Raw genomic sequence first — 15154 nt, forward strand, 5'->3', positions numbered from 1 at the left:
TCTGCTTCCGGAACGACAGCCCTTAACCCACAGCTCCAGAAACGAAACAAAATGACCGAGAAGGCTCCACGTACCCGAGCTCAGCCAGCAGCAGGTGTCACCCTGATAGATGACAACCCCACAGAGCAGAGCTGGGGCCTCACTGCTGAGCGCTGCTCTGAGGGCCGGTGACCGCAGATGATGACCATCCCGCCCAAGCAGCCCCTGCTCGTCCACGTGTGCGTCTGCGTGCGGCCACACAGGTCATCGGGGGCTCCCGCGTCTCTACTTGGGATCTCTCAGGGAATGCCCCAGCCCAGGCCCCACACCTCTTGGCCAGCAAGTTCCAGTTGTGGTTCTGACCACGCAGCCCGTATCCACGCTGGGGCTGGGGCACAGGGCCCTGGGGTGGAGCCGTGCGGCCTGACCCCTCATGACCGCTGCCGGTGGCAGGTGGCAGGGAGCAGCTGATGGGGGCAGCTGGGCCTTTTCTGGTCTGGCTAACTCTTCCCAGGGGAAGTGCCAGGACACAAAGCAGTCAAATCCCCAGCGAGCAGTGGTCATGTTCAGGGCTCCGGATGATGAAATTACTCCACGTTATGCCCCTTAGGGATTTTAAAAGGAGAATGAAGACAGGGTTTCCAGCCTGGCTGTGAGAGTGGCGCTCAAAGAGCGTCCTGGGAATGCGGGGCACTCGGGGTCCCGCTCAGGGCTTTCCCGGAGACCCCCGTCCCGATGAGACCTTCACCGCTGCTTGTCTTGTCCTCCGGCTTCTGCAGGAACCGACGGCGGGCTCCGTTGCATAAATGCATTCCAGACCAAACGAACTGACAGAACTTGTCTGCCTCTGGGGGAAATTCAGCTGATTATAAGGTCTATTAAAATTTGATTAGTCTGAGATCTCTTTCCAGCTGGCTTGCAGAAACAGTGTTAATCTATTAACCGCTCATACACCTGTAGAAGTAAGAAAAATTTGGAGAAGTAAAAAAGAAAATACAAACCCAATCTGGTCTTCCTCGCGCTGTGAATGTGGCGGCTCTGTGGATTTGCTTTCCTGCGGAATCTGCATCTCAGAAAACGGTGTCCCTGTGATTCGGGCTAGCGGCCGCGAGAGCCAGGTCACAAGGAAGGAGGTGAGCCGGACTGTCCCACCGAAGCCCTCATGGCATCTTGAGCAGGCTGACTGCCGAGACGGAATACAGCCCGAGCAGGTTTTGGTTGAGAACCCGAGTCCGGCATGAGGCAGATGGCAGGACCACTGCATCCTGGTTTAGGTGTCTCTAGGGTCACTTTTTCTTTAACAGCTTAATTACATGACTTTCTGAACGTCCTCCATGAAGGAGTCTGACCTGGCCAGTCCTACACCCAGCGAGGCACGACATTCCCAGGGACTCCGGGGCTGGGCAGCCTGGCCTCAGCAAGCACTGCCGCTGTTCCTGGGACTCCAGGCTGGACGCACCTAGGAAGATGAGGCCTGGGGCCCCAGTGGCCCGCAAGCAGTACAGGAATGGGTGGCGAGGGTCACCGTGGGGTTGGTCTCGACCGTCGGGCCCGGCCATGGAAGGTTCTTTGGTGCTCAGCCCTCATCAGTCCGTGAGAAGCATCTGGAAAGGGCCGGCCAGGAGTGAGCCCTGAAACGTGGCTCTGTGAGAAGGCGGGCAGGAGGGGGACCCATCCTCCACTCCAGGTCAGCTGGTCAGCATCCAGCTCCTGCTACGGTGCAGTGAGCTCTAGCCAGCTGGACAGACACTTCTTGTCAGGGTGTCCCCAAGGGCAGGTATCACCGCAGCCGAGCCAGGAGCCAGGAGCCAAGAGAAGGGCCGGCCAGAGAGGCTGTTGGGAGATGTGGGCTTCGGCTACGGGAGAAACGTGGTTCCAGAGCTTCTCACTGAGTCCCTCAGGGTCCCAGTCACCTTGATCCTCTGTCCCACGGCACAGACAGACTGCGGTGCTGAGGGCTGCGGGACCCCCCCCACCCCAGGGCCGAGGGCCGTGCGGTGCATGCAGGGGAGAGGTGGGCGGTTCTGAGCAGCATTACAGGGTGACCCGCGCCCTGGGCCCGAGGGCAGGACGCCTCCCCTGTGCCCAGACACGGTGGTCCCCTCGCCTGGACAGAGCTGAACCCCATGTCTGGGCCTGAGAGGCCCACATCTCGTGGGTCCTTGTTCGAGGGCTCATTTCAGAGACAAGGGTTTCAGCGAGGGCTCCTGGGACAGCCCCAGGGGCCGTTTGGGGGCAGTAACGGACGGGGGGGAAAGGGGCAGCCGCCGCCAACGCCACCTCCTGCCGTCTGTCACCAAGAATTAAAATCTGTAACAAGAAGAGCTCAGAGCTCCACGTCATTTGGCCCATCAGCTTCGTCCCGGCCCTTAGCCAAGCGAGGGGGCGTCCATCTGGTCCTCTTCCTCCGGCCTCAACGAATGGTGATAAAAATGTCAGACAACTTGATTACGCTGGCCCACGGCGCGGCATGACTGAGCGGCGGGGCAGGGTGCGTCCCCAGAATCACCCGGACAAAGGCAGCCACGGCACAGGGCGACACATCCCCCCAGGCCCCCCTAGTCTGCAGCGGGCACAGGTCTCAGCAGCCCCAGACTGGGGCCTGGGGGACGGCTGGTGGGGTGGGGGGTCGATGCTGAGGGAGATGGGAGCGGGCAACCCCTGGGAGCTGACCCCGAGGGAGGGGCAGCACGTCCACCCGGTGTGCAGACCCTCACGGGCCACTTCTCCCTGAGGGGCGTCCCCCGCGTGCGGGGTCCGGGCCCCGAGCACCCCACCGTGGGCTGCGAGCCGAGACGGTCTGCGGCGGCCCCGTTGAGCGCCCGGGCGGCCAGCCCTGCCCTAGAGCGGCACTGCCGGCTTCTTCCTCTGTTTAAGGGTGAAGACGTGTTGAAAATTGATTTCTGCTGGAAATGGGATAATTAAACTGGTTGTTTCTATCTCCATCATCGTCATAATAAAACGAGGGACAGCCGGGTTGTGCATGGCATGAAGTAATATTGTCCGTCTTAATGCCAGGGAGCATTAATTGAATACAGATGGCCTTCCTGGAGCGGCTCGGTTATATTTCAGAGAAACGGGATAATGACGCCAGTTAATCATTTTTACAAGATAGAAAATTACTGGCTCCTCTGGGAAGATCATTAAGGAAAACAATTGTTCACAGCAATTGAAAATAGAGTTTTAATTATTTAATATAGAAATTAAACTATTGGAGACTGGTGCTGGACGACGGAACTTAATAGAAATTTACACACAAGCATCTGTGAGCGTTTTAGCTTTATTAACCCGCCTAATTTCTTAACCTGGGTCCAGCAGGGAGCCTGCTTCAGCCGTGGCTGGACTTACTGCTTGCAGAGGGCCTGGCGCACAGGCGCCTGCGGACCCCACACTCGCTGTCCCAGGAGCACCTGCTGAGAGCCGCTGGGGCCGGGAGGGGGGTACCCAGGAGCCCAGAGCACCAGCGCCAGGAGGCGCATACGCCGGCCAGGACGGGCCGCGGCCAGGGTCTCCCGCTCCGCAGAGGCAGTGGGGCGTGTGAGGGCCGCGTCACAGAGGGGGGACCTCGGGTGTGGCCGGGTGATGCTGCTCCACGGGGACTGAGGCACGGATGTGAAGGGTTAAGCTGGGGCAACCCACCTTACGGGCCACGTGACTGTGACCCCGGCCACAGGCACTGACCCTGCTGGCCGGGCTCAGAGCCCATGTGACCCGAGCCCCCAGCCCACTCATCCTCAGGCTCACCTCCCCAGGGCGGAGGGGGACACCCCCATACTGCCCGCCCCATCTGCAGGGGCCCGCCCTCCAGGCCCAGAGGACCCTCGGTGCTGGCGCACTGGGCTCCCACGTGGGCAAGTGTCCCCTGGAGGCCAGGGTGCTTTCAAGACTTCTGACTCAAACATCTGGAAATGGGAACGCCTGCTGAGTGGCCGCCCGGGAGGCGGCTGAGCATAGGAACGCGGGCAGAGAAATCCAGAAATCCATCCAAACACCGACCCCAGGTGTGGGCTGGGAGTACATTTTCCCCTTTGTTTTTATTCTCCAAATTTCCTACAAGAAAATAGTTTTTAAAAAAGTCCTTTTTTAAAAAATATGGAAATCACAGGGCGCCTGGGCGACTCAGCGGGTTGAGGGTGGGACTCGAATTCAGCTGAGGTCGTGGTCTCAGGGACTGAGATCCAGCCCCACCTCTGTGCTCAGCGGCAAGTCTGCTGGGGGTTCTCACGCCCTCTGCCCTCCCCCTCTCTACGCTATGCGACTCTTAAAAAAATACGGAAATCACTATTTTCTTCTTTTTTTAAGATTTTATTTGACAGATCACAAGCAGGCAGAGAGGCAGGCAGAGAGAGAGGGAAGCAGGCTCCCCGCTGAGCAGAGAGCCCGATGCGGGGCTTGATCCCAGGACCCTGAGATCATGACCTGAGCCGAAGGCAGTGGCTTAACCCCCTGAGCCCCCCAGGCGCCCCAGAAATCACTATTTCCAAGACTTAAATTAGAAAAGTGGATGCCACTTTTACAAAGGTGGTGACACACACGCAGAGAACACCCGGGGTTGCGAGCGAGGGGCCCCGCCACGCTGGGCCGGGCCTGCACTGGCAGTCGGGCCCCTCCGGTCCCCCGCAGGCCCCAGCCCTGGGCAGCTGAGGCCGGGGCTCACGAGCGAGGGGCTCAGGTCGGGAAGCCTGGCTCCAGCCAAGGGCCCCCGCGACCACCGCACACACGCGGGTCACCGGTGCAGGGAGGGCCGTCTCCCGGAGCCCCCCGGCACTCGCGACGTTGCCGATCTGACCACCCTTCCTCTGAGGGCTGCCCCCGTTCTAATTACATACTGTCTATTATTACCAATAAATTCCGAGCGATCTTTTTCCTCCTTATAATTTTTAGGGTTCCATAAATCCCCCCTATGCAATTTTCCGTGCTTGAATATATTACGGAATGCCACGTCTGTTACAGAAGCTAATTGATAATGTGATTCGTCATGTGGCTGGGGCATAATTCAGAAAGTTATTTCAAAGCCTCCCATACGCGGACCAGCACTCGCGTTTCATATTTCTCACAGGAGCAGACACGGTGCGAGGTAAAAAATGTGGGTTGTGCAGATGAAATATCCCCAGAGGCTTTTATTCTCACGGTCTGGGTGGGAGCCAGCGCCGCTCTAGAGGGGCCTCATCTGTCCACGGCGGCTCGGACTTGAATTTATTTCCTGATCGTTAGTTAGCTCTTTTTTTTTAAACTGGAAGAAGTATGTGTGCATGTTTGACAAAAGGGAAAGAATTAACCAAGGAGGGAGTCACCATGCTTAGACGTTGTCAGTGATGAGCTGCTTTTAAGCTCCCGTGGAGCTGCTTACGGACGTCTGAGCAGTTGCAGAAACAGCGCTGTGGACGCGCCCTTCCCCGGCCGCCCTGGGGCAGCGTGGGAACCCCCGGCACAGTGCCACGCACAGACCGCGGACCATGCTCCGTCCGCCACGTTCACAGGCCACGTGCAAGGGTTTCCCACAGGCGGATCTCTGGCCTGTGGCTGTGGGGGCTCCCTCCTGCCCCCCCCATGCTGTGCCCGCGACGCCGGCCTGCTCTCCCCGTCTGCGGCACCGGCAGAGAAGACGATGACTTCGTCCGGCTGTGACCTTGCCGTCGTGGCCCTTGCTCTCGGCCTTGTGCCCCTGGAGCCATCTGGGGGCCATCGTCCACGGCTTCTCCTCGTGGAGTCCCGTTGGCTCATGGACCGGAGCTTGCTCAGCCGTCCCCGGCGAAGGACCCTCTGGACCCTAGGGCTTGCTCTGGGGGAGTAAGGCCGCTGTGGACGCGCCCATACGTGCTTCTCTGGGACGCGTGCCCGGGAGCGCAGGGCCGGCCCACAGGCTGGTCACGGGCAGAGTTCCTGAGAACCCATCCGACGGTCCTCCTGTGGCCGGGTCCTTTCACAGCCCCAGCATGGACGGATGCGGGCCCGGGTGCCCCCCACCCTCCCCAGCACACCGTGTAGGTGCTGGTGTCTACTTCAGCGGCTTTAGGGTTGCGCTGGGATACCTCGCTGCAGTCCGATTTCTCACCGTGTGGCCTGGCCTGCGCTCCGACCCAGGATGGCCCAGGGCGGGTCCGTCTGACTCAGGGCAGGGAGGCTGCAGTGTGGGCTTTCCTCCCTCCCCCAAGTCCAGGACACATCAGGATGAAACCCCACCATCCACACCCCCTCACATGTGCCTCACGGACGTGTGCTGTCTCCCGTCCACTTAGCTCCTGGTTCTCACAGCCCAGAGGGGACCAGTGGGCACCTGGCCTGAGGCCTGACACCCTCTGGCCTGTGGGTCATTGTCTCTGGCTCCCCAGGGACCCCAGAGGTGGTGCTTAGAGGCCAGAAGTCTCCAGGTGAGGCAGGCAGAAGACATGACCTCTGGGCGGACACCTCGCCGTGTCGGAGGCCTGGGAAGAGCTGTCCTAGCAGCCCCCAGGGCCAGTGTCCCCAGGCCTTGCCACAGGCTTCCTGGGGCCCAGGGCGTTCTGTGGCCTGGCCCTGGCCGATGTCTGAGGGGCTGCTTGCCAGGACCCAGTGCCCGAAGACACTTCGACCCGCTTGCCCCAGACCATGGGCTCTCTAACGGCACCGGCTCCACCGGAGAGAGACCTCGAGCTGGCTCTCCCTGTCCCTGTCCCCAGCCCGCGAGACTCTTGGGACACCGGCTCCTAGTACCTCCTAGCACCTCGCCCTGGTCTCCATGTGGGCCAGGAAGGCTTGGGGCCCGGTGGGGGAATGCCTCCTGGGGACCAGGGCGTGTCCTCCTACGGCCACCCTCGAGTCTGGCCGAGCGTCCAGCTCTGCGGACAGCGGCTTCTCCCCAGGCTCCCCCGGTCTGCTGCGGAGCCCACAGACGGCTGCAGCACGCTCTGCCCTGGGGCCTCTGAGACCCACTTCCGGCCACTTCCAGACACACTGTGGCTCTCCATGGAGCTTCTGGTCCTCTCCTGAGGGGCATCCACGGGCCCTGGGGCTGGATTTCACGCATTCACTCATTCGGCAAACACTGGCTGAGCGCCACCTGGCACAGCGCTGGACAGAGAGCATCCCCTTCCGGAGACTCAGGCCTTGCCGCGCACCCAGGGTCACAGACCACAGCACAGACACGTGATGCAGACTCTCAACATCATTTACTAAAGCGCCTACACCAAACACGATGGCTTTCCTTGTCCGGGGACCACCGTGGGCCTCGAGGGACCGAAAGCCTAAGCCCCAGGGCCAGCCCCTCCCCCAAATACAGGCGGCTCCCCCACCACTGGGACCCGAGGGAACGCACAGGGCAGGGGAGGGTTCTGGGGGTCCTGGCTGCTGTGTGGTCAGCCCCCATGCAGAGCCCCACAGAGAAGCTCCTCATCCCGCAAGGGGCCCCGTGCGGGCCGGGCAGGAGGAAGCTGAGGAGGCGGCGCCAGAGCAGATCAGACTCAGGAGGGCCCTGGCGTGACTGAACAGAACTGGAGTCCAGGGGCAGGGTCACCGCAGGAGGGGCACCCTAGGTGGGCAGGGCTGGTGGTGGGTCCTGGGAGGGGCAGTCCACGTCCTTCTCTGGGGGAGTCACCCGATGGCCAGGTGCGGCAGCCCGTACAGGACCAAGTTGAGGGCGACGGGCAGCCGCTCAGAGTCACTGAGCTGTGGCGGGGGGGACAGCTGCTTGTCCCTGGAGGCCCACGGAGGCTCGCCTGAGGGAGAGTGGGGCAGCACGGCTCACTGGGGTGGGGCTCGCCGTGGACAAGGGTGCTCCTGCCCCTGCCTCCAGACGCAGCCTCACCTGGACCTACCACGCGTCCACATCCGCGGACACGGAGGCCCACAGGCGGTGGCACCCAGCCAGGGAGGGACCTCGCCAGGCCTGGGCCCGCCTGCCCCTCCCACACCAGTCCCAGCCCTGCGGGCCAGGGGCCGGAAGATCCCACCCGCTCTGGGCCTCTCTGGCCCCCAGCTGACGGCCACCCTGACTGTTGGGGGGGCCTGTGTGACAGTCACGGTTTCGTCCCTTCCTTCCAGCGCACATCCACGGGGGACGACAGGCCACGCGGCGCCGTGGCTTCCCCTTCTTCTGTCCCCGAAGCGACTCCCCAGCCGCTGCTCACCCCACGGACTCCTCTAGCCGCGCCCCCTCTTCAGGCCGGCCGGCGCCAGGCTCTCCTCCCTTCCTCCCACACGCGTCCAACAGCCTCTACTGTTTGGGGGCCGCGCTCCGGGCACTGTGGACTACGTCACTTCTAAGTTTTCAGCTCCTTTTGCACCGTGCGTTTTGAAGGTTTCATGCTCCCGCCCCAGTGAGCACGCCTGGCCTTCCAGAACGTGGGCACTTGGAGCCTTTCCAACGCCCGGTGTGTTTGGCCCTGAGGACCTGTGCTGCCAGCGCTCACTGGGGAGGCTGTGCTCTCGGGCAGCACGTGCTGAGCCCCAGAAGTGGCCTGGAAACGGCGGGCACCCCAGCCCTGCAGCGCCGCAGGGACGCTGGCTGGGCGGTGGCCTGGCACAGCCGGCGCAGCAGCGGGGACGGGAGATGGGGGACAACATCTGTTACCGTGGCTCCCCGGGTCACCAGCTCCCATTCTCTGAAGGAGACGGACGGCTCTCCCGATCGGCCGGCCAACAGTCAACATGCCTAGGAAGGAAACATCCCTCAGACTGGCCGGGGCGCTGCTGGCGGGCTTCGAGAGAGGCCCACAGGGCTGGGGACGGACCTGGGACACCCGCGCCCACTCACTTTCCCACAGGATGCTGGCCCGCAGCGCGTTGTCCTGCAGGAATGTCGGCCACTGGTTTGCCAGGATGCTCCTGACGCCTACCAGACTCAGAAGGACGGCGGTCTTGATGGGGTCCTCCAAGGACAGCTGGGGCACACTGCGGGGGATCGAGGTCCCGTGGGACGGCCTGAGCCAACCCCAGGCCACAGCCCAACAGGCACCAAGTATCGGACTGACAACTCTTCAGGTTCTTAAAAGACTCAGGATCCACCTCCCCCAACCCCCTGCCCGCCTGAAATGCCATTTAACAAAACAAGGCTTCCGGAGGTTCGGGACCACTCCCAGCCTTGCGGTGGAATCAGAAGACAAAGCATCACAGTGAGACGGGCCGCGGCTCAGCCACCTTGGCAGCCCACATAGGCCCTGGGGTGCGTGGGATGTGGGGAGCTTGGAAGCCAGGGCGCCCTCCAGCCGCCAGCCCTCCGCCCCCTGGCCCAGGCCCCACAGGCCTTAGCTGGCCGCTGCTCCCTCCTCCACTGCACACCCCCCCCAACAAGACTCTTCCAGGAAAGACACTGGGGGCAAATGGCTCCGCCCAGGGACACAGGGACACTCTGTCCCCCTCCTCCCTGGGAAGCACACCCATCAGTCGCAGGCCCTGGACACCCCCATTGAGTGTGTGGAGGCCAGGCTGCTGGCTCAAGCTGGTGTGGGGGACGGCAGGCACCTCTTCTTCTCGGAGTTCTCCACATGCCGCTGCATGCTCTCGTAGGACCGCGTCAGGTCCAGCAGGACCATCATCTGGCACTCTGCGGGGCACAGGAGGGACAGTCCTGCAGTCGCACGCCCAGGAGCAGGAGGCCGGTGCAGCCCGGGGTGTTGCACAGGGTGTGGGAGCCTCAGGCAATGCAGCCCAACATGCCCGAGGCTCAGACCAGACGTCCATATACCCTTTCCCAAGACCCACGGGCCGCACCAGCCCACGGGGACGTTATCTGCCTCGGGAGCCCCACACCCTTTCAGTCATCTTGCGCAACCGGCTCAGCTCTGGCTCCCCAGCCTGCCGGGGACGGTCTCAGGCTCACGGCCCTGTGTGCCCAATGACACAGCAACACTCGGCCGTGGGCATGCTGGCAGCCCCACGTGCACAGAGTCGGCTGCCCGCTTCCTGCAGTGGCCTGGCTGAGGGCGGGCACCAGGACCAGCCTCGGTCGGGAACAGGGGCTCCAGGAGCGCTGCTGCTCCCGCACGAGCCTGCTGGGCCTAAGAATTCCTGCGACCTCACACATCTGAGCCTTGTTTCTACCTCCACTTGGGGCAAGGAACGCGCCACGGGCAGGCTTCCGGGGCTAGGCGGGCTGTTGCATGGCCCTTCTCCAGGGGGCTGGGAGGGAGCCAGACAGCAGATAATGATGTGAGGTGCCCTGACCATGGGACACATGTCCACGTGCTTGTTATGCTGTCGTCACTGGGCTACGTGCCTCTTGAGGGTCTCTGAAAATGCTCTCCTAGTGACAGTGTGGTGCGGCCGGTCTGCCCCTGCCTCGGGACAAGGTCACTCAAGAGCGAGCCAGACCGCCCACTCGAAGTCCTCAGGGGGCAGCCAGAGGGACCGCAAGGCCTACAGTGCCCATGTTTACGGGGGTGGGGCTCTGGTCAGTGTGTTCTGGAAATGCCCACCGTAGCCCTCCTGGTCTCTGCAGGCCCGGCTCTGCGGGTGACCCTCCCAGTCCCTGCCTCTGGCTGCACCGGCCGGGTCTGGAATTCTGAACTGGGTCTCTGAGAAGCAGAGGCGGGACGCCAGCAGGAGGGCACGTCCCCCAGAGCCGTGCTGTGCTTGCGCAGGCCCCCTGAACCCTGCTTTAGACAATGACCGATGGGGACACAGGAGCCTTGCTCTGTCCCTGAGTGGACGCATCTCACGCACTTGGGGGGCTGCTGGGGGCCCCGAGGGACCGTCTCACCTCGTAGGTTCATGGCAGCCAAGCGCTCCACCAGGACGTGGGACAGAAAGCTCTCCATCCCGTAGAAGAAGAAGCCGCTGCAGCTGCCCAGGAGCTGCTCCCACTCGGCCTGGCTGCGGAGGGAAGCAGGGTGCCCGGCGGGTGGGGCCGGAGGCAGGCAGCGGGAGTCAGGGTGCCCGGGGGGGGGGGGGGGGGGGGGGTGGGGGGGGCCCGGACCACATCTGGCGCAGGGCAGCAGGCCCGACAGACGTCAGGACGTGCTCTGAAAGCACAGCCTGCCCTGCGCTCCTCACTCCCCGCCCCACCCCTGCCAGGACAAGGCTAACGTCCACCGTCCTGGAGCAGCGTCCACCTCCGTCTCGGGTTCTAGCCCCGGTTCTCCCGAGAACGGACCTCGGGTACCCGCAACGCTCTCTCCTCTCGCTGAGCAGTGGCTCTGGAAAGGGCTGGAAGGACTCTTCCCTGATGGCCAACCACCCCCAGGTTTCTGAGAAAGCGCGGGGGGGGGGGGGCGGGGGAGCGTCCCCGCCCCCAGCAGGCCCCGCCCCAGCAGGCCCCGCCCCTCCCGCAGGCCCCGCCCCCGCGCCACCCTGCCCTTCTCCAGCAGGCCCCTCTGCAATGCTGCCCCTTCTCCACTCACAGGCCCCGCCCACTCAGGCCCCGCCCGTGGTCCCGCCTCTTCTCCCGCAGCCCCGCCCCCATGGGCCCCGCCCTTCCCTCCCACAGCCCCGCCCCATGAGGGCCCCACCTTCTCTCTCTCGCAGTCCACAGTCCGGCAGTCCACAGTCCGGCAGCCCGTCCCTCTCTAGCAGGTTCTCCCTCACACACACCCCTCCACCCCTCCCACCTCCCCACGCCCCTCTGCAAGTCTTGAGTCCGGAAGCCGGGGGCACGCCCTGCACTGGACTGGCTGGGGGACCCCGGGGCAGCAGCACACTCCAGGGGCCAGGCCCTCGTCTGTGAAGCGGGGCGGGGGCAGTGAGGCCTCCATGCAGGCGCCCTGAGGACCGAGGAGCCTGCTGTGTGACCAAGGAAGGCCAGACACTGGGCTCCTCTGCGGATGGGGTGGGGGTGTTGACAGGACAGAATGGGGGGTCAGGGTGGGGGGGGCGGAGGACAGCAGTCCCCACCGTGTGTGCAGCACCCCCAGCTAGCTCGCGTGGGCCTGCCGGACCGTGTCCCCAGAGCCCCGACACCAACCTGGGGACGTGCTTGCTTCCCAGATGCCCCTCCCAGAGCGCAGTGAGCGAGTCTCGGTGTCTTTCCAAGATGTCCCGGGTGACGAAGACAGGGGTCAGCTTTTCTGCAGCAGGAATTGAACGGACACAAAACACGGGAGCTTGTCTCTCAGGGGGACTCGGAGGGGCGGGCAGCGGGCAGCCCCTGGCGTGGCCCCTGGCGTGGCCCCTGGCGTGGAGATCCCAGACGTGCTGGAGTCGGTCTGGTGCTTGTGCAAATGCCCGTGCGCCTTCCCTCCTTTGTAAAGAGATTTTACACTTGATCTTGGCCAAAAGGCCGAGAAGTGATGGAAAGGAATTTTAAAAACCCGTTTAGAAAAGAAGAACCACAGGAATTAGACACTCAGGCTGCGGAGGGTGGGGGGTTTCCGGCTCTGGGAAGGGGGCGGCGTACCTCACTTCAGGGTTCACTTTTCCTACTGTATCATCCTGACTTGGCTGTGATGGCCACAGGCCACAGGACCCCACTGCCCCCACCTCCCGTGGTCCGTGGAATGGGAGGCAGCCGAGGGCAGAGCCCGGAGGGTGGCATGTGGCGTGTGTGTGCACATGTGTGTGCCCATGTGTGTGCGCGTCGAGGGCCCGCGGGAGGCGCTCACCGATGCCCCGCGCCTCCTCGTAGGGGTCCACGACGACTAGGTCTGGGTTAAGGAGAAATAGCGCTCGCCCCGGGGTGTCCCGGGCAGCGGGACCATAAAGGATACACTTGAAGTTGTCAGTGTCCACGAGGACGCAGTCATGGGGGAGGAGCCGGGGCGGGGCGTCCTGCACCAGAGACAAGGGTCGTTGGAGGCCTGCGTCCTGGTGGGGGCCCTGCCCCCCGCGCCCGCCTGCCACCTTCTGTCCCTTCTTCGCGGGGCTCCTCTTCCGGCCTCGGCCTTCCTTCCCCACGGCCCCCTCGGCTGTGGACAGCAGAAGAAGGGGTGTCTGGGGCTGGCACAGGAGGTAGCACCAGCATTCTGAACACACGAAATGCCCCTGAACGGTTCGCTTTATTTTTTTTCTTAAGATTCTATTTATTCATTTGACAGACAGAGATCACAAGCAGGCAGAGAGGCAGGCAGAGAGAGAGGAGGAAGCAGGCTCCCCTCTGAGCAGAGAGCCCGATGCGGGGCTCGATCCCAGGACCCTGGGATCATGACCTGAGCCGAAGGCAGAGGCTTTAACCCACTGAGCCACCCAGACGCCCCTGAACGGTTCACTTTAAAATGGTTAATTTTTTCACCTTAAGAGAAAAATGCATAAGGTGGTGAGAACAACTGGCTTTCAGGTTCGTAAAGCCAAGAGAGCCGGAGTTTCTGAAACATGAAGGCGCACAGGGCCCGGGGCAGAACAGTCACCGGAGGCCCCGCGGCCGGCCTGGCTGTCCGTTCGCCCAGCGCGCCCGCGGCGGCCCAGTCAGAGGCCCCGGGCGCAGCGGCTCCTGTGCCTGCTGCTGCGGACGTGAACGTCTCTGTTCCACGGCTGCCGGATTCTGCGGCAAAATCGCGGTGGGCCCCAAACCCAGGACAGTTCCCTCCTTCCGCCCCCGCCGCTCCTTTCTGCCGGGGCAGCTCCCTGGCTGTGCCGTCAGCCCCGGGTCTGCATGGGCTTCCCCGGGGAGCGGGGTGTTCCGTGTGTCCCGCTCGCGGGACACGCCTGTCACGAACGCACACATCGACCCGCTGCTCTCCCCTGCAGCGACGGCCCCGTAGACGTCCGCGTCCCCGTAACCCCATGTGACGACCCCGGTGAGCTCTTGAGGGCAGGCCGGGCGGCGCGAGTTCTGTTTTTCTTTCTTGTGCTGCCCTTGGCCGTTTGGGTGTCGGGGCCGACAGACGCCGAGGACGGGTTGGCCTCTTCCCTCCTCTCAGGGCGGTCTGCGGAGACTGATGGGAACGGTTTCTGGAAAGTCTGATGATCTCAAAGGAGCAGCTCTGTCTTCTCCCTTCCGGCTGGTTCCGGGAACGCGGGCTTTTCCCTCTTGAGTCTGGGAACAGGACTTGGTCCGCTTTGCCTCAGGGTGCGAATACGCTGTCCTCAGGGCTCTTAGGATCTCTTAAGTCTCTGATGCATCGTGGAGCTGGTGTCTTTTCATTCCTAACTTTGTGTATTTGTGCCCCATCCGCTTTTTTTCTTGGTCATTCTTAGCAGAATGTGTCTATTTTACGAGTTTTTAAAACTTTTTATTTCCAGATGCCTGGCGGGGGCTCCGTCGTTAAGCATCTGCCCTCGGCTCACGTCATGATCCCGGGGCCCTGCCCTGCGGTGGGCCGCTCCTTGCTTCAGATGCTACTGGGATCCTGGGATCGCGTCCCGCATCGGGCTTCCCGCTCGGTGGGGAGTCTGCTGCTCCCGCTCCCTCCCCCCACTAGTGCTCTCTCCCTCTGTCAAACAAATAATGTATTTTTAAAAATGCATACTGCTTTGTTTGCTGTTGTCTGCTCGCGTGCTCATTGTACACGTCCCCTGCTTTCTTGGGGTCTTTCTCCCGTTTCGTTTGCCGTCCTGGCTCCAGCTGCGGGGGCCGGGGCTCGGCTCGCGCGCCTCCAGCCCCCCTGCTCTGACACAAACGTCCAGAGCTGTGCGGCCCTTCGCACCTGCTGCTCTAACGCCGGTCTCGGGCTTCCTGCGGTCACGTCTCCTGAGTCCCGGGAGACCAGCAGAAGCCGGTTTCTAAGCTTGCAGGCACCTCGGCCTCCTGGTAGTGGCTTCTGTCCTGAGGCGGCTGTGGCGGGGCTGCTGAGCGCCCTGGGCCGGGCAGACGGAGAACGTCCCAGTTGCTGTGCGGCTCCCGTGTCTGTCTGTCCAGGCCCGGCTCAGACTCTCTCCGCTTCCCGCCGTTGGTGCGGCCGGCCGGACGTGCGGGTGAGTGCGGTCCACCTCAGCGGGCCGGGCCGCCCGTCCTGCCCTGGGCGTGGGCCGCTCCTTGCGTCAGATGCTGTGAGGCGCAGCGCGTTTACCCTGCTGGTGACCCGACCTCGTCACCCGGGAATGAGCCCAGCCCTGACCGTGCGCCCGTGGTCGGTCTGTTTCACACGACGGCCTCGTCACGCGCGGTCACGGAGCCGGCTGGTGTGGCCACGTGCTGACTTCTGACCCGCGTGGACTCACCCCACCACGTTGCCCTTTGACTTTTATTCTTCCCCTGGTCCTCTCGCTGGCCACTGGGGCGCGGTGTCCGCATCGCTGGCTCTCCTGCCGGTTTCCTCTGTTGGTCTGGCGTTCAAACACCGGTTCTGTCTCTGGTGGTTCTCCTGAAAGACCTACTGGGAACGTTTCA

At 63.1% G+C, this 15154-nt stretch overlaps 1 protein-coding gene across 7 annotated transcripts in view; it reads right to left on the bottom strand.

Annotated features, from left to right (window-relative positions):
- Positions 1 to 7113: 7113 nt before the first annotated feature.
- Positions 7114 to 15154, bottom strand: part of CFAP46 (cilia and flagella associated protein 46) — a 90721-nt gene continuing 82680 nt past the window's right edge. For 6 of the 7 annotated variants that reach the window (XM_032313250.1, XM_032313248.1, XM_032313249.1 and 3 more), the window contains 9 exons: positions 12730 to 12794; positions 12597 to 12657; positions 12492 to 12527; positions 11855 to 11957; positions 10655 to 10767; positions 9418 to 9499; positions 8711 to 8847; positions 8528 to 8608; positions 7114 to 7673 (listed from right to left, as the gene is read on the bottom strand). In XM_032313250.1, the coding sequence (XP_032169141.1) occupies positions 7549 to 7673; positions 8528 to 8608; positions 8711 to 8847; positions 9418 to 9499; positions 10655 to 10767; positions 11855 to 11957; positions 12492 to 12527; positions 12597 to 12657; positions 12730 to 12794 (803 nt within the window). In that variant the 3' untranslated portion in view covers positions 7114 to 7548. The remainder of the gene's footprint in view (positions 7674 to 8527; positions 8609 to 8710; positions 8848 to 9417; positions 9500 to 10654; positions 10768 to 11854; positions 11958 to 12491; positions 12528 to 12596; positions 12658 to 12729; positions 12795 to 15154) is intronic. The other variant, XM_032313247.1, reaches the window with a different exon arrangement.

Source organism: Mustela erminea, chromosome 14, assembly GCF_009829155.1.
Source record: "Mustela erminea isolate mMusErm1 chromosome 14, mMusErm1.Pri, whole genome shotgun sequence".
In the NCBI taxonomy this organism is placed as follows: Eukaryota; Metazoa; Chordata; class Mammalia; order Carnivora; family Mustelidae; genus Mustela; species Mustela erminea.